The 22,117-nt window shown below is 42.0% G+C and overlaps 1 protein-coding gene across 5 annotated transcripts in view; it reads left to right on the top strand.

The window, feature by feature from the left end:
- REPS2 (RALBP1 associated Eps domain containing 2) overlaps nt 1-22,117 on the top strand; it is a 238,727-nt gene that overhangs the window by 92,060 nt on the left and 124,550 nt on the right. For all 5 annotated transcript variants that reach the window (XM_081564695.1, XM_081564694.1, XM_081564693.1 and 2 more), the window contains one exon: nt 14,277-14,415. In XM_081564695.1, the coding sequence (XP_081420821.1) occupies nt 14,277-14,415 (139 nt within the window). The remainder of the gene's footprint in view (nt 1-14,276; nt 14,416-22,117) is intronic.

The raw sequence follows: 22,117 nt of genomic DNA, 5'->3' as shown, positions 1-22,117 counted from the left end.
CCTTGCCCTTTGTTTCCTTTATTGTTCCCATCTTTGCATGAAATATTCCCTTGATATGTCTGATTTTCTTGAAGAGATCTCTAGTCTTTCCCATTCTATTATTTTCTTCTATTTCTTGAGTACTTTAAGCAACTGCTGCTGCTGCTACTGCTGCTGCTAAGTCGCTTCAGTCGTGTCCGACTCTGTGCAGCCCCATAGACGGCAGCCCACCAGGCTCCGCCGTCCCTGGGATTCTCCAGGCAAGAACACTGGAGTGGGTTGCCATTTCCTTTTCCAGTTCATGAAAGTGAAAAGTGAAAGTGAAGTCGCTCAGTCGTGTCCAACTCTTCACGACCCCATGGGCTGTAGCCTACCAGGCTCCTCCGTCCATGGGATTTTCCAGGCAAGAGTACTGGAGTGGGTTGCCGTTGCCTTCTCCACTTTAAGCAACTAATGTTTACTAAACACCTGTTAAGTGCCAGGTATCATGTTGAGAATACAAAAATGCGATATAACACTCTCATTCCCTGCCCTCCTGGAGCTTATAGACTATTGGAGGAGGTGGCTATTGATCAGACCATCACAGAGCAAATACATAATTATGGTATGTGGTGAGTAGAAATTATACTGTGCTTTGAGGATGAAAAATGGAGGTGGGAAGTTAAGACCCAGCCTTAGCAGGCAGGGATTGATCAAGGAAGTCTTCCAGTGGGAAATCACATTTGAGTTGAAAGGGGAAGGGCTGATCCTTATTGTCCAGGTGAGGGAGTGGGCCTGGGGGAGAGCAGGCAAGAGGAGAGAGGGAGCTGCACAAACAGAGATGTTTTCTGTGAGCTTTGCGTTTTGTTCACCTGTCTTGCTGTGCTTAGAGCTATCTTATAAGGTAATTTCCATCATTGTCCCATTTTTCAGATGACAGAACCTGAGGTATAAAGACATCGTTTAGCTTGCTTAAGGTCACAGCTAGGAAGCAGTTGGGCTAGAGTTCAAACACTGGACACCACTCTCTGGTCTTTGTCTCAGGAAGCAGATGGATGGTGATGTCATCTGTTAAGCTGAGAAGCCCTGAATGAAAAACCAGTATTGGGAGTATTGAGGCAGGATCACGAGATCAGTGTTGGGATTTGAGCTTTTGAGACAGCCAAAAGGCATTTTAAAGGAGATGGTAGGATATATGTGGCCAGAGCCTGTGGATAGTTGGGACAGAATAGAAGTATTTGGCAGCCATTGGCCATTAGGAGGACTTACGCGATCATGCACAAAAGTCAGATAGTTTCTCGCCCAGGTCTATCCATACGCTGTATTACCTTAGGCAAGTTCCTTCTCTTTTCTGTAACATGAATTAGTTAGAATGGATTTAACAGTCCATTGTAATTCTCTGCAGCTGTCTGATTCCCTTAATATTTGTTTGGTGTCAGTGCTCCTGTTTGGAGCATTGCCTTTGGTTTAAGATGAGAACAAGGGGCCTTTTTTGGGACAGCAGTCTGTGGTTTTCATGGCTGATGTGTTTTTCTTCAGTTCTTAGGTTTCCTTCTTATGCCTGTCAATTTGGTTTGGCTGGACTGCACATCACAGAAAGCAGATGCCAACCAGAATTAGCCATGTAGATGGGAGGATGTGACGTGAAGGATTTTGGTGGTAGGTGGTTAATAGGGATTGTTTCTGGTGCTAGACTGTGCCAGAGTCACTCATTTCCCATGTTGCTATACCCATGACAGCCTCACTCTCTTGTAGCTTCCTCTGTGGCCTTGCATTTAAGTCCTTCCTGTCTTCGTTGGAAGGGACGTGGCCTCTGGGAACTGGGGAAGGCTTTTGGGGACTCTGGGTCGGCACTGTTGCAGTTTGTGGGCTTGGCATTTCAGAGGTGCTTATGTGGATTCAGTGCCTAGACATTTTTTATTTTTTCATTCAGATGTTGTATATTTTCCCCCTTGAAATTTCAGATACTGAGCACACAACCTATGTTGGTGAATGGTTGACAGTGTTTGTAAAGAAATGATAAATCTTATTTCCTCCTTCTCTGTTGTAGTGTGTTGATAGATCATTTTGTGGTTTTTTAATTTTAATTTTTTTTTGGCCGTGTGGCATGAGGGATCCTATTTCCCCAACCAGGGATCAAACCCACTCTCTCTGCATTGGAAATACAAAATCTTCACTACTGGATCACCAGGGAAGCCCCTTTGTGGTTTACTTTTGACAAGTGATCTTAACCATCTAGATCTCATAGTCATTTATGATTTTGCTGCTGTAGGGTTTGGAATTGACCTTCCTGCTCCCAACATATACCACTGCTTCTGTCTTTGCCTGGTTGCCAGAAACTACCTTGTGTTAAGTCCGTGTCTCATTGACCCCTTGGCAGCATTTAACAATGACCACCTTCTTAAAATGCCCTCTTCAGCCTCACTCTTGCCCTCTTGGTTTTCTCCTTTATCTCAATTTATCTATGCTTTTTTTCCCATTGATAGCATGAAGTGTGAGAACTTTCTACTGTTTCTTGTACATGTGGGGTTCCCATTTTTTTTTCATTCTTAAAAAGCAGTTCATTGCTTGTTCACTCATTTGTCTGTGAGCCTCACCTAGAGGAATGGGCATCCTGTATTTCTTGGTTTTCCATCCCTGAGGTAGCCAAGATAGTCCATTTGTTTTGTATCATTTTGGGAATGTTTTATGTATATATAAGCACATACAGCTATGCTTATATATCTCATATATGCAGAATACCTTAACCTGGCTTTAGGGAGACTGGTCTGAGAAATAAAATATCCTTCCAACTAGATCCCACTAAAAATATCTTTTACTCAATTTTTAAACCATTAACATACGTGCTGTGATTTCTTTTTTTTCCTTTCTGAAGGGATGAACTTAATAGTCTTCTAGGGGCAGATTCTCAAAACTCACTGTATATATGTAGGATCAGTTCTTAGAAATGGAATAATTGGGTGAAATGGCGACACATTTTTAGTTTTTGGTAGAGATTTTCAAATTAGAGACTATGCCCATTTTCACACTTACTAACAGTGTATGAGAGTGTGTCTTTTCTCATATCCATGCAAATGCAGTGTGCTAAGAAATTTAGGAATCTTGGTCAGTATGATAAGTGAAAAATGAAATCTTGGTGTAGTTTTTTTTTTTTTTTTTACCATTTCTCTTGTATGGTTGAGAGGAGGTCCTGGGCCCCCGATGCACTTGGAGGAGGTTAGAAACTTCACTTCTTTTTAGTTCTGGAGCACCCCAGGCCTGCTGGCACTGATTTCTTGTTTCTACCTTCTTGACAGCAGAGTTGAATTAGTTTATGGGTAGAGATCGAAAGTGAACGTGTTAGTCACTTAGTCGTTTCTGACTTTTTGCCACCCCATGGTCTGTAGCCTGCTCAGGCTCCTCTGTCCATGGGATTCTCCAGGGAAGAAGACTGGAGTGGGTTGCCATTTCCTTCTCCAGGGGATCTTCCCAATCCAGGGATCAAACCCAGGTCTCCCTCATTGCAGGCAGATTCGTCATGGGTAGAGATTAGGGCTGGAAAAGTCTGTTTTAGGGATGGTAAATGTCAACACAAGGTGTGTGTGTGTGTTGACCTCTCAAAGTTGCTCAAACAGCTAAATTTTCTTCCTCTGACTAAATGGAAGGAGGAGGGGAAAGGAGGGAGGAGGAAGAGGAGGAGGAGGGAGAGAGGGAAAGAAGGGAGGGAGGGGTGGCAGGGAGGGAGAGCGTATATGTTTGCCTTTGTGTGTAACCGGAAAAACTAGTTTGATAAATTTTATTGGAATGCATGTGATTTATTCTTAGTTTGACATCTTGTTTTCCAACATTCATTTCCCATTTGATTTCAAACCCTAGTTGGAGTTTGGTCATCTCCTAAGGGGTAGAAGGTTGACGTGTGTGTTCTACTTCCCTGACTCTACCTAGAACCCACAGATATCCCAGTGGTCACTGTTAGTACCACAAAGAGGTCCTGTATTTCACAGCATCCAACCTCCTTTTCCTACTTATTTCCTTCATCTACTTATAATTCTTTTTGAAATTTGCTATCCCTTATTTTTAAAACATTTTACTGAATGATACTGAAATTTACTTTTTTCAGCCTACATCTTTTGTAGCTGTCTCTTATGGTATTCCTCAGGTGCTCCCAATGTACCCACACCTCTTAATGATTCAAGTGATTGTAGTCACCTAATTTTTTCTTTGGGAGACACTTCTACATGAAAGGCAAACATGTGTATTACAGGATGAGAACATTAAGGAGATACTGGATCACTGAAAGAAAGGTGGCTCCAGGACATAAGAAGAGTATGCTTGGGATAGAGATTGAAGTATGTTTATGGGACAAGGATGTTGATTCAGTAAATAGCATGACTAATTGGGTTACCATCTTAAGGTATTTCAGAATCCATGCTTAGAGGCAGTGAGAAGTGTCAGAATGGTAGGCTGGTACATATGAGGATTCCAGCATCTGTGCAGTTAGACAGGTTGGTTACATGAAAGCAAATGAGCACATTTTACTTGTGAGGTCAGTGTTGCTTTTCCACCCCATCTCTGTGAGCATTTCATTAAAGGTTTATGGTGTTCAGAAGTTTTGTGGTAGTAGGTGGGGCCCCCACTGATTGATAGTCAGGGTGCCTCTGAATTAGCTTCTTAGATGTAGCTGAAAACACCAGATTGAACTCCTGGTGTCAGAGAGTACTTTTTAAAGCTGGAAAGGAGTGTGGTGTTTGATTCCTAGGCCCCTTTGGTCTTAGTAGATAGTGTGGTGTGAACAGGAAAGGCTCCTTACAGCAGCACCATTTCACCCCTAAGTGCATCAGTATCCCCAGACTTCAGCGGGGCAGGCAGTGTCATGCCCCCTATCACCTATCCCAACAGGAGGTGCTACTGACTGAGTGATTCTCTGGCCCCCTTACTCTTCTGGACTCTTCACTAGCCTGCACCCTTTCAGTCCTCCCAGCAGTCTTGCTTGCAGGGTAGATTGCCTGTAACATTTTCTCCTTGACTCATCCATTGGGAAATAGTAAGTAACCTCTAAGGGTTAGCTACCATGCCAGCGTGCCCTGAGGATGACAGACATGGTCATTTTTTCCTGATATGAAAACTTACCAGATGCTTATAAGCAAAAGTTATGTAAGAAATAAGATGGTGCTCTGTCTATATAATTTAATAGTTCGCTGGGCAGAATCTGCAACTAAACTAGATAATGGGGAGGGAGGTGTAAGTGTAGGATATTCACATCCTCAACTGAGATCTTCAGTCTGCAGAATTAACAGCAATAATATAGGCATTGCAGTGAGGTTAATTCTTAAAATAAAATGGTACATCGTTAAAGGATGGATGGATGGATGTTTAAGATGGGAAGAACCCCAGAGCTTGCTGAGTGAGAGTACATGTTCTGGACTCTGCTCATGTTCTGACTCTACCATTTACTAGGTGTGTGGTCTTGGTATGTCACTTCCCTTCCCTAATCCTCAGTTTCCTGTTCTCCAAAATGAAGCTAATGGGGCCTACTTTGCAGGGTTGTTGTGAAGATGAAAACAGATCCTGTATATTGGGTGCTCACAGTGTCTGACATTTAGCAAAGTCATGAGTATGTGTTCTGTAACATTCTTTGATGTCTGTGGTGATCATTAAAAAAATTTTATCTTAATAAGCAGCAACTGTGTGCTGCTCATTAAACTCAAGAGATTCCTTTTTTAATGGCTGAGTAATATTCCATTGTGCATATGTACCACAGTTTCCTTATCCATTCGTCTGCTGATGGACATGTAGGTTGCTTCCATGTCCTGGCTATTGTCAACAGTGCTGCGATGAACATTGGGGTACACGCGTCTCTTTCAATTCTGGTTTCCTCAGTGTGTATGCCCAGCAGTGGGATTGCTGGGTCTTGCTGCTGCTAAGTCACTTCAGTCGTGTCCGAATCTGTGCGACCCCACAGACGGCAGCCCACCAGGCTCCCCCGTCCCTGGGATTCTCCAGGCAAGAACACTGGAGTGGGTTGCCATTTCCTCCTCCAATGCATCAAAGTGAAAAGTGAAAGTGAAGTCGCTCAGTCATGTCCGACCCTTAGCAAACCCATGGACTGCAACCTACCAGGCTCCTCCGTCCATAGGATTTTCCAGGCAAGAGTACTGGAGTGGGTTGCCATTGCTGGGTCATATGGCACATTAAAAAGAATACATTTGAATCAGTTCTATTGAGATGGATGAAACTGGAGCCCATTATACAGAGTGAAGTAAGCCAGAAAGAAAAACACCAATACAGTATACTAATGCATATATATGGAATTTGAAAGATGGTAACGACAACCCTATATGCGAGACAGAATAAGAGACACAGATGCATAGAACAGTCTTATGGACTCTGAGGGAGAAGGTGAGGGTGGGATGTTCTGGGAGAATAGCATTGAAACCTGTATATTATATGTGAAACAGAACTCCATTCCAGGTTCAATGCATGAGACAAATGCTCAGGGCTGGGGCAATGGGATGACCCAGAGGGATGGGATGGGGAGGGAGGTGAGAGGGGGGTCCAGGAAGGGGAACACATGTAAACCCATGGCTGATTCATGTCAATGTATGGCAAAAACCACTACAATATTGTAGAGTAATTAGCCCCCAACTAAAATAAATAAATTTATTAAAAAAAAAAAAGAGAGATTCGTATAGCTTGGCCTTCAGGCTTCTAAGCTATTGAGATTAGATCCCTAAGTAAGTTTGGTAGTATGTGATTAAAGGCATCTTTGTAGATTTATTTCCATGAAGAAACTGATAAAGTCGAATTGCTCTGTTAGGATTTAATTGTGACTAATTTCAGTATAGGCAAAAACAGAAGTTATTTATTATAAGTTCCAGTGAATCTATAATTATTTCAAACTAAAAAGTAAAAAAAAAAAAGTTTTTACCCTCTCTGATTTCATAGGTGAGTCCAGCCTTTACACTGCTGAGTGACAGTTGTTTGGTAAGTGCATTTAAAGTTCAGCTCCAGTCATTATAGGAGAACTCGGGTTAACTGTTCTGTCTGTGAGTTAGAATTGACAGTTTTTCTGGTCATTTGCCAGACATCTTTTGAGTGTTTACTGCTTGATAGGCACTTTTTGTAGGCTCTGGGGATATAACTGTTATCAGAATAGAAAAAATTTCCTGTCATCATGGGCCTTATGTTAGATTGAGAGTGAGGTGGGAAACAGGACAAGACTGTATAGATAGAGTATGATACAGAATGGTTGAATGTGAAAGACGAAATCACTGAGCTCTGTCTACTCCTCTAGCTCCTTTCTTCATTTAACAGTTTTTCTCAGTTTTACCGTAGCCCTCTTTTTCTCTTTACTCTGTACTAACTCCCTGAGAGTCTCCTTCAAACTCATGAAAGATAGAGTCATATTAACCAAGCACAGAAAGATGGCTGTACAGATGCATCTACATGCTGTGCCTATAGATAGTCTGCATAAGCAATCAAATTAGAAAGCTGTTATTAGGTGGTCATATTACAAAAAGAAGATGGCTTCATGCTTCATCTTTGGTGCAGGAGTAGCTATGCCATTGGTACTAGGCAGGTATGCCTTTCCTTTGGGCCTCGCTTGAAGAGTAGGTTGGTTAGAGTAATAGCTGCTATAACAAATGCCCTGCATGTTAATGACTTCCCACAATAGGTCTGTTTCTCACTCATCTCACAGGTTAGCAGACAGCTTTCCTCTACATAGTGATTCAGGCGCCAGGGTTCCTTGTGTCCTGTGGCCTTGCTGTCCCTTTCTCAGTGGGCCATGGGGGAAAGCACAGAGGAGAACCATGGGGTGCTAGCCCTGCTAGGCAGTGGTGCAGGTCACTTGCACTCCCTCTGCATTGGCTTGAACTCAGTCACGTGTCTGTGGCTAACTGCAAGAAGGGCTGGAAAATGTCATTCCTGGCTGGGCAGCCACTCAGTGAGACCCATACACCAGGCAGATAGGGCGTGAATGATCGAAGGACAGCCAGCATAATCCCACATAGAAGCACAGCTATCATTTGCTTCTCTGACTCTTCTTTTTCCTCTGCCTCATGATGGATCAGTTCCTATGATCTTTCTTTAGGCAGTTTAATGGTCATGTAGGCTATAGTCCAGTCTTAGCAGCCTGTGAGCCAGTCTTTCCGTTTAGGATGGTTGAGGCCTCTCAGATCTTTGTTCATGAGATCATGCTTTGATCTGTGGTTGTTCTATGGCATTCTTATTTCCATAAGATTGTTAACAAGGGAGTTATCCTCACATAGACACTGTGGGCTTGCTAGGAGTTTTTGTCCCCCTAGATGGTTTGTTGTTTGCTAAGCACCAAAAGGACTTTGTTCTAACTAAGATCATCATTGCACCCTCAGGTGAAATTGCTGGACTCTAAGGCAGCATTTATAGGAGGCCTCCAGGGTGGAATTATATGCTAAAAAGAAATGTTCTGTAGTTGAAAAAATATACACTCCCTTTTTAAGTTCTCCCTGACAATGCCTTCTTGCAGTTCATATTTTTCAGCTATGTTTGATTTTAAGATACTTTAGGGGTAGATGTTGCCTTTTGGGATTTTATTAATAGTATTACTTTTTTTAATGGGTCTTTTGAAGTCTCTTTCATTATAAACAGCCTGTTTTCCCCAGAGATAACAACTTGCAGTGTGAGATATTTGGATTTCACTAGAAATAAAACCAAGAGTTTGAATGTTTTAAATATAAGCAAATCTAATTCTCCTGTGTCTAGAGAAACTGTATAATGAACCATATGTATGTGGCTTAAGCACACAGGTGTGGAAGATTCTCTCTCTATATATATTTTCTTGAAAACACTGCCAGAGCTCAAAATTGGCACCAAGTACCAAAGATCTCCACCCAGCCAACCAAACCACTAGAGATGGAGTGAAACTGAGGGTGCTTCTTGGGGACACGTGGAGGCGGAGCTCCTGCTGGTTCGGGCTTCTCTTCAGAGGCCCAAGGTTCACTGCTCCCCCATCTCCATTTCTCAGTGCCTCTAGTCTTTGCAAGTAGACATTCTCTCTTAGGCGACTGACTTTTCAGAGCTTTGATTATTATGGTTGCCTTTTTGGTTCATTGAGATTGGCTCAGATGGTAAAGAATCTGGCTGCAATGCAGGAGAACCCAGGTTTGCAGTCTCACCACAGGGCCCAGATACAGGGAACCATCTCCTCCAAATGAACCCAAAGTGAAAGTGAAGTGTTAGTCGCTCAGTCGTGTCTGACTCTTTGTAACCCCATGGACTGTAGCCCAGCAGGCTCCTGTGTCCATGGGATTCTTCAGGCAAGCATACTGGAGTGGGTAGCCATTCCCTTTTCCAGGGGATCTTCCTGACCCAGGGATCGAACCCGGCTCTCCCACATTGCAGGCAGACTCTATGCCGCCTGAGCAACCAGGGAATAGATCAGCTTTGTTTTGGAATATTTTGGCTTCAGGTATGTGGAATGTAATCTGCGCCTTCCATATGCCTTTATCTGTCTCTGAAATCACTCACTTAATGGATGAGGAACTTGAGACCTCTCCATAGAGATCAGATCATGAGACTGACAGGTATGTCTGTTGATAGATCTCAAGCTTTAAAAGGTGAAATGGACTTAAAGGCTTTCTTTCATTAAGCACAACTTAGAGTAGTGTTTTTGCATCTCTTTCAATATAAGATATAACTGTGAAGTTATTAGAGCCTGTCAATAAGTGGCCCTTCACCCGACTTTGTAGTGTCTGTGCTGTGCCTGCTAGGGGCTGTGTGTGGAATGAAGGCTTAGATGATACAGATCTTGCCCTCCAGATTGAAACCTGAATGAAGATATTTAACAATACTTTAAATGTTCAAAAACTGTATGATACTTACCATATTTATAATAAGGATTCACATTGTAAGATGCTCAAATCACTTGGTTTGTCAAATCAGTTAAAAACATGCAGTGAGAAGCAAGGGAAAGAGATTGGGGCCCCTGAATGTGTTTTGTGCGAGCTGGCAGAAGGCCACACTGTGTACAGGTTGCCCAGTGTTCACATGCCGTCCCTTGTTGTTGGAAGGCACTTTTGGTTTTAAGGAGCGGGAACTCTTCCTGTCAGCTTAAGTTTTCTTGAGAAGGAGAAAGGGGTAGGGGTTCTCATGGGAATCCAAAAAGTGAGAGACAAAGAGTGGCCCAGCAGTCCCCAGGAATGTGAGCTCTTGGTTATTCATATTTATTCTTCTGTTAACAGGCTTTGCCCTAGCTGAGTTGACTTTAGTGTCCCTTTACCTTTTGGCTCCCAACAACCACCTTTACCCCGGACTCTTTCTAGTACTTCTGTACCTCACAGATTCTGCTTGTGCTTGGTTCTGGCTCTCTCATGACTTAAAGTCCCAGCTGGCCCCAGCTTGACACCACAGCTCTGCTATACATCTGCTCAGGGTCTGCTTTCTCTGCTGGTTGATCTTTCCACTTTTATCTACATCCCCAAGAATGAGCATCTGGCCCAGCTTGTTCTCTCTAGAGAAGAGCTTTCTACACCAGAGCATCCTGTGTGCCCACCCACCCTTACTTGGACTGAGGCGGAAGAGATCAGGCATGAGGTGGGCCATGTGGTGCACATGTGGTACCAGACCCATCTTTGTAGCAGAGCTGGGGGGCTGGGGAGCAGGCAGCACCTCTGCAGTGCCTGTGGGCCTGGCAGATACATCAGAGAGCCCTTCAGGGCCATGGAGCTTGAGAATGGGTCGGATTTGTGCAGACTGGGATCAGAGAAAGAGTGTTTTGGGGAGAAGACACAAATCTGACCCATGAGGAGAGAGCATATGGGCTATCAGAAGCCTGCTGTGTGACCAAGGAGGAGGCTGGAATATAAGGGTCGTAAAAGCAAGGTGGAGGAGGTGAATTTGTTTTATTGAGTAACAGGCCATACTGTAAGCTTTTAAGCAGAGAACATCAATCACTTTCTCCCTTTTATTCCTGATTTTTACTGTCAGATTAGACTTCCGTGGTAGCTGAGCTGGTAAAGAATCCTCCTGCCATGCAGGAGACCCCAGTTTGATTCCTGGGTCAGGAAGATGCCCTGGAGAAGGGAGAGGCTACCCACTCCAGTATTCTTGGGCTTCCCTGGTGGCTCAGACAGTAAAGAATCCACCTGCAATGTGGGAGACCTGGGTTCAATCTCTGGGTTGGGAAGATCCTTGGAGGAGGGGCATGGCAATCTACTCCAGTATTCTCGCCTGGAGAATCCCCATGGACAGAGGAGCCTGATAGGCTACAGTGCATGGGATCACAAAGAGTCAGACGCGACTGAGTGACTAAGAACAAGAGACTGCTGATGCCACTCAGGAGTCAGGTAATATGAGGGAGGAAATAGAGTGAGCAGATGGTCATGGGATTGGGAAAAGAACAAGCATGGGCTGATGCTAACAACGATTGGGTGTGGCAGCTTTGGTTCCAGGCATGAAGGGGGGTGTATTCTAGGGGAGTAGAAGCTTCCATGTTAGTACCAAAGAATGCAGCAGCCAACACCTAGCATGGAAATTTTGGCAACAGATTAAAAAAACCTCTGCATTTATCTGCTGACTCCAGGAGTTCCGTGAAGTCTATGGGCATGTCCCTTAAACTCTCTGAGACTCAGTTTTCATCTGGGAAAATGATACTACTAACTCCTGTGGCTACTTCTCAAAAGTTTGAGGTACTCAGGTGAGATAGAGGGTGAAATACTTTGTGAGTTTCAAAACACTCTTTGAATTTAAGGCATTAACTAATGGATAATGACTTCCAGGGCATTTAAAAATGGTTTGATTTACATTTAGTGGAAACTCATCTAGTATGAAAACTTCAAAGATGGCATCTCAAGGTTATATTAAAACTCAAGCTTTTATAGACTTGTTTCTTCTCTGAATGGCATTAGAGGAGAGTCAAGTGTTCCTGGGAAGAATTACTTCCAAAATAAGGTGTGTGTGTGTTGGGGAATTTGGGGCAGGGGACAGAGATGGTTTACTTTTTTTTTCTGGCGCTAGTGACTAGAATACCTTCCTAATGATTAGTTCCTTGATAGTACGTTCAAGAAGCAGGCAGCTTGATGGTTCATTAGTAGTGATACTTCTCCTTTCCTAGTCTCCTTTTATCTTAAAGGCTCACCCTCCTTGTTTCATGAAGGTGGCGTTCTCAAGAAGCACCTTAACTTCAGGGTAGATGGGAGGGATGGAACAAAGCTCTGGGCTGCTCTTTCCAGAATCACCATTTTTGCTTCTTTTCCGGTTCCCTTGCAGAGCTTGTTCTCCTGCACTACAACACTGGTTCTCTATCCTTAAATTCCCAAATTTGACTTGCATGCCCCCTAGTGGCAGGTCAGAGGCACCCCTTGTTACCCTATTTGTTGTGGTACCATGACAGCCCATCTCTGCACTCCACTGTATTACTAAGTAGAACCCCCAGTTCACAAATGTGAAATGAGAGGTTTGGTGATTCTGACTTGCCACTCAGGTGGGACCTAGGGACATGGGACTTGATTCTGAGCATTTTATTCCCAGATTTATACAATGGGAATGCCTCAGAAAAAAACATGATGTAGTTATAACTGTTCCAGATTTTTTTTTTAAATGACTTAAAAAGAATCTAGATTATTTTACTGTCTGCTCAGCTAATTTGAAAGGATCAAAATGTGGCGAATATTTGAAGAAAAGAATGATCGTACCTTCCCCGTTCATCACATTGGTAAATCCTTTGTCACTCACCCAAGTGTTCAATATTTCATGCTTCAGTTCAGTTCAGTCGCTCAGTCGTGTCCAACTCTTTGCAACCCCATGAATTGCAGCACACCAGGCCTCCCTGTCCATCACCAACTCCCGGAGTTTACCCAAACCCATGTCCATCGAGTCAGTGATGCCATCTAACCATCTCATCCTCTGTCGTCCCCTTCTCCTCCTGCCCCCAATCCTTCCCAGCTTTAGGATCTTTTCCAATGAGTCAACTCTTCGCATGAGGTGGCCCAAGTATTGGAGTTTCAGCTTCAACATCAGTCCTTCCAATGAACACCCAGGACTGATCTCCTTTAGGATGGACTGGTTGGATCTCCTTGCAGTCCAAGGGACTCTCAAGAGTCTTCTCCAACACCACAGTTCAAAAGCATCAATTCTTCAGCACTCAGCTTTCTTCATTGTCCAACTCTCACATCCATACATGACCACTGGAAAAACCATAGCCTTGACTAGACGGACCTTTGTTGGCAAAGTAATGTCTTTGCTTTTAAATATGCTATCTAGGTTGGCCATAACCTTCCTTCCAAGGAGTAAGCATCTTTTAATTTCATGACTGCAATCACCATTAGCAGTGATTTTAGAGCCCAAAAAAATAAAGTCTGACACTGTTTGCACTGTTTCCCATCTATTTCCGATGAAGTGATGGGACCAGCCATGATCTTAGTTTTCTGAACGTTGAGCTTTAAGCCAACTTTTTCACTCTCCTCTTTCACCTTCATCAAGAGGCTCTTTAGTTCTTCTTCACTTTCTGCCATAAGGGTGGTGTCATCTGCACATCTGAGGTTGTTGATATTTCTCCCAGCAATCTTGATTCCAGCTTGTGTTTCTTCCAGCCCAGCGTTTCTCATGATGTACTCTGCATAGAAGTTAAATAAGCAGGGTGACAATACACAGCCTTGACGTACTCCTTTTCCTATTTGGAACCAGTCTGTTGTTCCATGTCCAATTCTAACTGTTGCTTCCTGACCTGCATACAGGTTTCTGAAGAGACAGGTCAGATGGTCTGATATTCCCATCTCTTTCAGAATTTTCCACAGTTTTTATTGTGATCCACACAGTCAAAGGCTTTGGCATAATCAATAAAGCAGAAATAGATATTTTTCTGGAACTCTCTTGCTTTTTCGATGATGCAGCGGATGTTGGCAATTTGATCTCTGGTTCCTTTGCCTTTTCTAAAACCAGCTTGAACATCTGGAAGTTCACGGTTCACATATTGCTGAAGCCTGGCTTGGAGAATTTTGAGCATTACTTTACTAGCATGTGAGATGAGTGCAATTGTGCAGTAGTTTGAGCATTCTTTGGCATTGCCTTTCTTTGGGATTGGAATGAAAACTGACCTTTTCCAGTCCTGTGGCCACTGCTGAGTTTTCCATGCTTAGTCCTGTTAACAACTTTAGGGAACACACACCAAAAAGTGTAAAGCATGATGTCTGCCCTTCAGAAGTTTATGTTCACATTAAACTCTAGTCATGAGGTTTTCAAATATATTCCCTTGAGAAAAAAAAAGTATAATCCTCGGTAACTTTTATTGAGGTTTAATATTTCTACTTCATTTCTCAAAAGACAGATTCTGTGAGCATTTGCTTATTGATTTCTTTTTAAAGTCGTTTTCAGTGGAGAGAGAACTGCAGGATAACAGCACTAGTTACCCAGATGAACCCTGGAGGATAACGGAAGAGCAGCGCGAGTACTATGTCAACCAGTTCCGGTCCCTTCAGCCTGATCCGAGTTCCTTCATTTCAGGTAATGAAGTGTGGTGGGTGAGAACACAGGTCCTAGCTCGCTGTCTTACATAAATAACAGTGCCCATCTTGAGAAATAGTCCATTCAAAATGAGTACAAAAACCTATGATTTCAGTTTGTTTTTCTCTGAGGTTGAATTTCTTACCAACTATAATCCATGTAGAAAAATACTTGGCAACGGTATTTGGAAGTTTGTGTTTCTGTTTCAAAGGAGTTAAATGGGAATATGAAGCATCCTGGTCCAGATCCTGTGCCTTATTAGCTGGAGCAGTTCCTGAAATGAGTATTACACCAAGGTGTCACCTTTAATCGCTTACTCATTATGTTGGTATTAGAGCAAGGACATAGTGTAGCCTCCCAACGAGTTGCTGTCACAGTTCTCCTTATGTTATATACACCTTATAGTTCAAGTTCATGCTCATTTTCTTTGACTCCAGTCTTTCTCTGATTTTTCTGAGAGAAAAAAATGGGACAAAAATTGGCCAGCATTTTTATGTCCACATATTCGTTCTGCAGTATCTTCAGAAATACATATTCCTGTTGAGTTCACATGGAAAATTCAAGCTGAGAGGAATTGATTTAATTCCTACGTGCCTATGTTTCACCTGGCTGAAGACTAAACAAGCTGAAATAGTAAAGTCTGGAAGAAAAATTCATAAAACTTTCTTTTTATGCTTCAGTTGTGAAGAATGACAATATGTCCTTGATAGTTGTTACCTGACACATCGCAATGTGGACTAAAATTAATTTTCTCTCCTGACATATGGTGAGTAGTAGGAATATATCTGTATAAACACAGATATCATTTTCTGATTGGTAGTAACAGCTTTATTTGAAGGCAGAATGTTGTAGATACAACAAATTAATGTTGATAAATGATTTAAAAAAAACCCAGAAACCCAGATTTCATGTATTGACCACATGCTCATTCTATCCACTGCTTAAATGAGTTTCTTCACAATGTATACAGATATTTAGCCAAATGAAAATAGGTACTTGTTAGGAATGTTTTTATTTTCTTTTAAACCTTTACATCTCACTGAGTTTCAAATACAAACGCAACTCTAGTGGCTAGTGTGACAAACCTCTATGTATTTACCACTCAGCTCTCACAATTTGGTTTTATCTGTAGCCTCTCTGAGCCTTGATGTTTTTGAAGCAATTTCCAGACCATTTCATTTGAAAATATTTCATGGTGTATCTGTAAAGATAAGACCTCTATTAAAAACATAACCACAACTCATTGGGACATTAAAAAAAAATACAAAATAACCCACAAATTGCTTAATATCAAGTCTTGCTCAGATTTCCCTGATTGTCTCGCAAATGCCTTTTCAAAATTTTAGTTTGATCAAGGGCAGGAGAGGTATATACATTGCAATTAATTGATGGCCCCTTTTAAAAAACATTTTGATTTAGATATAGTCTACATACTGTAAGATTCACCCATTTAAAGCGTACAATTCAATGTTTTTAGTATAGTCACAATCTAAATGTAGAACTCTGGGAGACAGTGGAGGATAGCGTAGCCTGACATGCTACAGTCTATGGGGTAGTAAAGAGTCAGATACGACTTAACAACCGAAGAACAACAGATTTAAAACACTTCCCCCCAAACCACCTACTTATTAGTATTTATTTCCCATTCCTTCTTTCCCTACCACCCCTGCCCTAGCCTTAGGTTACCATGTTAAACTACTTTCTCCCTCTATAGAGTTACCAGTTCCATGCTGTTCATATAAATGAAATTGTGTAACATGTGTTTTTTGGTGTGTGACCTCTTTTACGTAGCATAATGTTTTTAAGGTTCATCCATGTTGTGGTATATACCAGAACTTCACTCCTTTTTATGGCAATATCATTCCATTGTATGGATAGACCACATTTTTTTTTATCTTTTCATCATTTGGTTGACTTTTGGGTTGTTTTCTCTTTTTGGCTATTAGGAATAATGCTGCTCTGAACATTTGTGTACATGTTTTTGTGTAGATGTATGTTTTTGTCTGTCTTGGATATATACCTAAGAGTAGAATAGCTGGCTTATATAATAACTCTATATTTAACCTTTTGAGAACCAGTCATACTATTTTCCAAAGTGACTGCACCACTTTACATTGCCACCAGCAGTGTCTAAGGGTTCTAACTACTCTACATCTTTGCCAACACTTGTTATTATCTTTTGGTTGTATCCACTTTAGTGAAAGTGAAGTGATATCTCTTTGTAGATGAAGAATGACATTGAGCATCTTTTTATGCTCTTATTGGCCATTTGTATATCTTCTTTGGAGAAGTGCCTATTCAAATCCTTTTCTGTATTTAAAATTTTTCTTAGTTTTTGGCCATACCTTGCAGCATATGGTGTCTTCATTCCCCAGCCAGGGGACAAATCCGTGTTCCCCACTGTGGAAGCATAGACCCTTAACCACTGGACCACCAGGGATGTCCCTCCTTTGCCATTTAGAAAAATTGTTGAGTGATAAGAGTTCTCTGTGTATTCTAGATACAAATTCTCTAGACATATGATTTGAAAATATTTTTTCCCCAGTCTGTGTCTTGTCCTTTTATTTTTCTAATGGTGCCTTGCAAAGCAAAAAAGTTTAATTTTGATGTCCAGATTATGTTTTCTTTTGTTGCTTGTACAACAATCATATGTAAAAAAATGACCTTGCTTAATTCAAGGTCGTGAAAATGTATATGTTTATTTGCCTCTAAGCAGGAATATATATGGAATATATATTACAGTTTTATCATTATTATTATTGGCTTGTGGGATCTTAGTTCCCAAAACAGGGGTTGAACCTGGGCCCGCAGAAGTGAAAGCATAGAATCTTAACTACTGGACTGCCAGAAAATTCCTTATATCACAGTTTTCTTCCTTCCTTCTTCTCTCCCTCCCTCCCTCTCTTTCTCCCTCTTTCTCTTTGTTTCATGAGGGATCTTAATTCTGGGAAATGAAATGAAATGTTAGTCGCTTAGTCGTGTCCAACTCTTTGCGACCCTATGAACTGTAGCCCACCAGGCTCCTCTGTTCATGGAATTTTCCAGGCTAGATCACTGGAGCGGGTTGCTGTTCCCTTCTCCAAGGGATCTTCCCAACCCAGGGATCCAACCTGGGTCTCCTGTGTCTCCTACATTGGCAAGCGGGTTCCTTACTGTTGAATCACCTGTGAAGCTTATAATGGGTTACTGGTCTTTATTTTTTGTTTTTAATCTCTCTGTATATTGGATCTGTTAAAATTTGGTCACTGATGGATCAATGCTGTGTGTCAGTTCAGTTCAGTCACTCAGTCATGTCCAACTCTTTGTGACCCCATGGACTGCAGCATGCCAGGCTTCCCTGTCCATAACCAACTCCTGGAGCTTACTCAAACTCATGTCCATCGAGTCAGTAATGCTGTCCAAGCATCTTATCCTCTGTTGTCCCCTTCTCCTCCCACCTTCAATCTTTCCCAGCATCAGGGTCTTTTCAAATGAGTCAGTTGTTCACGTCAGGTGCCCAAAGTATTGGAGTTTCAGCTTCAGCATCAGTCCTTCCAATGAATATTAACGAATGATTTCCTTTAGGATGGACAGGTTAGATCTCCTTGCTGTCCAAGGGACTCTCCAGAGTCTTCTCCAACACCACAGTTCAAAAGCATCAATTCTTCTGTGTTCAGCTTTCTTTATAGTCCAACTCTCAGATCCATACATGGCTATTGAAAAAACCATAGCTTTGACTAGACGGACCTTTGTTGGCAAAGTAATGTCTCTGCTTTTTAATATGCTGTCTTGGTTGGTCATAGCTTTTTTTCCAAGGAACAAGCGTCTTTTAATTTCATGGCTGCAGTCACCATCTGCAGTGATTTTGGAGCCCAAGAAAATAAAATCTGCCACTGTTTCCCTATCTATTTGCCATGAAGTGATGGAACTGGATGCCATGATCTTACTTTTTTGAATGTTGAGTTTTAAGCTAACTTTTTCACTCTCCTCTCTCACTTTCATCAGGAGGCTCTTTAGTTCTTCTTTGTTTTCTGCCATAAGGGTGGTGACATCTGCATATCTGAGGTTATTGATATTTCTCCTGGCAATCTTTATTCCAGCTTGAGTTTCATCCAGCCCGGCATTTCACATGATGTACTCTGCATATAAGTTAAATAAGCAAGGTGACAATATACAGCCTTCAGGTACTCCTTTCCCAATTTGGAACCAGCCCGTTGTTCCATGTCCAGTTCTAACTGTTGCTTCTTGACCTGCATACAGATTTCTCAGGAGGCAGGTCATGTGGTCTGGTATTCCCATCGCTTGAAGAATTTTCCACAGTTTGTTGTGATCTACACAGTGAGAGGCTTTGGTGTAGTCAATAAAGCAGAAGTAGATGTTTTTCTGGAACTCTCTTGCTTTTTCAGTGATCCAGCTGATGTTGGCAATTTGATGTATGCTTCCTCTGCCTTTTCTAAATCCAGCTTGAACATCTGGAAATTCACAGTTTATGTACTGTTGAAGCTTGGAGGATTGTGAGCATTATTTTGCTAGCATGTGAGTGTAATTGTATGGTAGTTTGAACATTCTTTGGCATTGCCTTTCTTTGGGATTGGAATGAAAACTGACCTTTTCCAGTCCTGTGGCCACTGCTGAGTTTTCCAAATTTGCTGGCATATTGAGTGCAGCCTTTCACAGCATCATCTTTTAGGATTTGAAATAGCTCAACTGGAATTCCATCACCTCCACTAGCTTTGTTTGTAGTGATGTTTCCTAAGGCCCACTTGACTTCTCACTCCAGGATGTCTCACTCTAGGTGAGTGATCACACCATTGTGGTTATCTGGGTCATGAAGATCTTTTTTGTGTAGTTCTTCTGTGTATTCTTGCCACCTCTTCTTAATATCTTCTCCTTCTATTAGGTCTGTACCATTTCTGTCCTTTATTGTGCCCATCTTTGCATGAAATGTTCCCTTGGTATCTCTAATTTTCTTGAAGAGATCTGTAGTCTTTCCCATTATATTGTTTTCCTTTCTTTCTTTGCATTGATCACTGAGAAGGCTTTCTTATCTCTCCTTGCTATTCTTTGGAACTCTGCATTCAAATGGGTATATCTTTCCTTTTCTCCTTTACCTTTAGCTTCTCTTCTTTTCTCAGCTACTTGTAAGGCCTCCTCAGACAACCATTTTGCCTTTTTGCTTTTTTTTTCTTGGGGGTGGTCTTGATCACTGCCTCCTGTACAATGTCATGAACCTCCATCCATAGTTCTTCAGGCACTGTATCAGATCTAATCCCTTAAATCTATTTGTCATTTCCACTGTATAATCATAAGGGATTTGATTTAGGTCATACCTGAATGGATTAGTGGTTTTCCCTACTTTCTTCAATATAAGTCTGAATTTTGCAATAAGGAGTTCATGATCTGAGCCACAGTCAGCTCTCGGTCTTGTTTTTGCTGACTGTATAGTGTTTCTCCATCTTTGCCTGCAAAGAATATAGTCAGTCGGATTTCAGCATTGGCCATCTGGTGATGTCCATGTGTAGAGTGTTCTCTTGTGTTCTTGGAAGAGGGTGTTTGCTATGGTGAAACTCTGTTAGCCTTTGACCTGGTTAGTTTTGTACTCCAAGGCGAAATTTGCCCGTTGCTCCCCAGGTGTCTTTTGACTTCCTACTTTTACATTCCAGTCCCTTATGATGAAAAGGACACCTTTTTGGGGTGTTACTTCTAAAAGGTCTTGTAGGTCTTCATAGAACTGTTCAACTTCAGCTTCTTCAGTATTACTGATTGGGGCATAGACTTGGACTACTGTGATACTGAATGGTTTGCCCTGGAAACAAACAGAGATTATTCTGTTGTTTTTGAGATTGCATCCGAGTACTGCATTTCAGACTCTTTTGTTGACTATGAGGGCTACTCCATTTATTCTAAGGGAAATGCTGTGTGTAGCTGTAGTTTACTGGGCTGAGAGACCCTTTTATAGGAAAAAGTCTGGATTCATGGTTTTAATATTTGAATGCCAACAGCTTTTACGTCTCAAATAGACCTCATGTCGGTCTCAAATAGATATGAAAATGACTGGAGAGAAGATGAAAAGGAGGCTGGTTTGGGGTTTCTTCATTGCTGGGGAGGAGGCTGGGATGTGGGTTCCAGCTCCTGGTTTGAGCATCTGTCCACACCAAAGGAGGGAGCCCTTGGGCTTTCTCAAGTGTTCTCTCTCTGAGCTTCTTAGCTGTCAGCTTCCCTGTGGGTGGGACGACCACTACTCTCTCTCTACTGTGTGAAGGCCAAGCCAGGCCAGACCTCTAGCTGTGGGTCTGAGTGTATTATGCTTTGAAGAAAGGTAATCAGTGAGGAAAAAGAAGAATGAAATGAGAGAATGCCTTTATATCTATAAAATAGCTGACAAGTATGCTTTCAACACAGTTTTAAAAAATATTTATTTATGGCTGTGCAATATTGCTCTTTATAGCATCAAACCTTGCTTCTATCACCAGTTCCATCCACAACTGGGTATTGTTTTTGCCTTGACTCCATCCCTTCATTCTTTCTGGAGTTATTTCTCCACTGAACTCCAGTAACATATTGGGCACCTACCGACCTGGGAGTTGATCTTTCAGTGTCCTATTTTTTAGCCTTTTCATACTGTTCATGGGGTTCTCAAGGCAAGAATCCTGAAGTGGTTTGCCATTCCCTTCTCCAGTGGACCACATTCTGTCAGACCTCTCCACCATGACCCATCCGTCTTGGGTGGCCCCACATGGCATATTCTGTCAGACCTCTCCACCATGACCCATCTGTCTTGGGTCACCCCCACACGGCCCCTGGAATGTTAGGTCCATGAATCAAGGCAAATTGGAAGTGGTCCAACAGGAGATGGCAAGAGTGAACATTGACATTCTAGGAATCAGTGAAGTTAGATGGACTGGAATGGGTGAATTTAACTCATATGACCATTATATCTACTACTGTGGGCAGGAATCCCTTAGAAGAAATGGAGTAGCCATCATGGCCAATGAAAGAGCCCAAAATGCAGTATTTGGATGCAATCTCAAAAATGGCAAAATGATCTCTGTTCATTTCCAAGGCAAACCATTCAATATCACGGTAATCCAAGTCTATGCTCCGACCAGTAATGCTGAAGAAGCTGAAGTTGAATGGTTCTATGAAGACCTACAAGACCTTCTAGAACTAACACCCCCCAAAAAAATGTCCTTTTCATTATAGGGGACTGGAATGCAAAAGTAAGAAGTCAAGAAACGCCTGGAGTAACAGGCAAATTTGGCCTTAGAGTACAGAATGAAGCAGGGCAAAGGCTAATAGAGTTCTGCCAAGAGAACCCACTGGTCATAGCAAACACCCTCTTCCAACAACACAAGAGAAGACTCTACACATGGACATCACCAGATGGTCAGCACCGTAATCAGATTGATTATATTCTTTGCAGCCAAAGATGTAGAAACTTGATACAGTCAGCAAAAACAAGACTGGAAGTTGACTGAGGCTCAGATCATGAACTCTTTATTGCCAAATTCAGACTGAAATTGAAGAAAGTAGGGAAAACCACTAGACTGTTGAGGTATGACCTAAATCAAATCCCTTATGACTATACAGTGGAAGTGAGAAATAGATTTAAGGGACTAGATCTGATAGATAGAGTGCCTGATGAACTATGGATGGAGGTTCGTGACACTGTACAGGAGACAGGAATCAAGACCATCCCCAAGAAAAAGAAATGCAAAAAAGC

Source organism: Giraffa tippelskirchi, chromosome X (assembly GCF_054371585.1).
Source record: "Giraffa tippelskirchi isolate mGirTip1 chromosome X, T2T-mGirTip1v1.2.pri, whole genome shotgun sequence".
In the NCBI taxonomy this organism is placed as follows: Eukaryota; Metazoa; Chordata; class Mammalia; order Artiodactyla; family Giraffidae; genus Giraffa; species Giraffa tippelskirchi.
The sequence above is the reverse complement of the archived record's forward strand: the minus strand, read 5'-3'. Positions and strand labels throughout refer to the sequence as shown.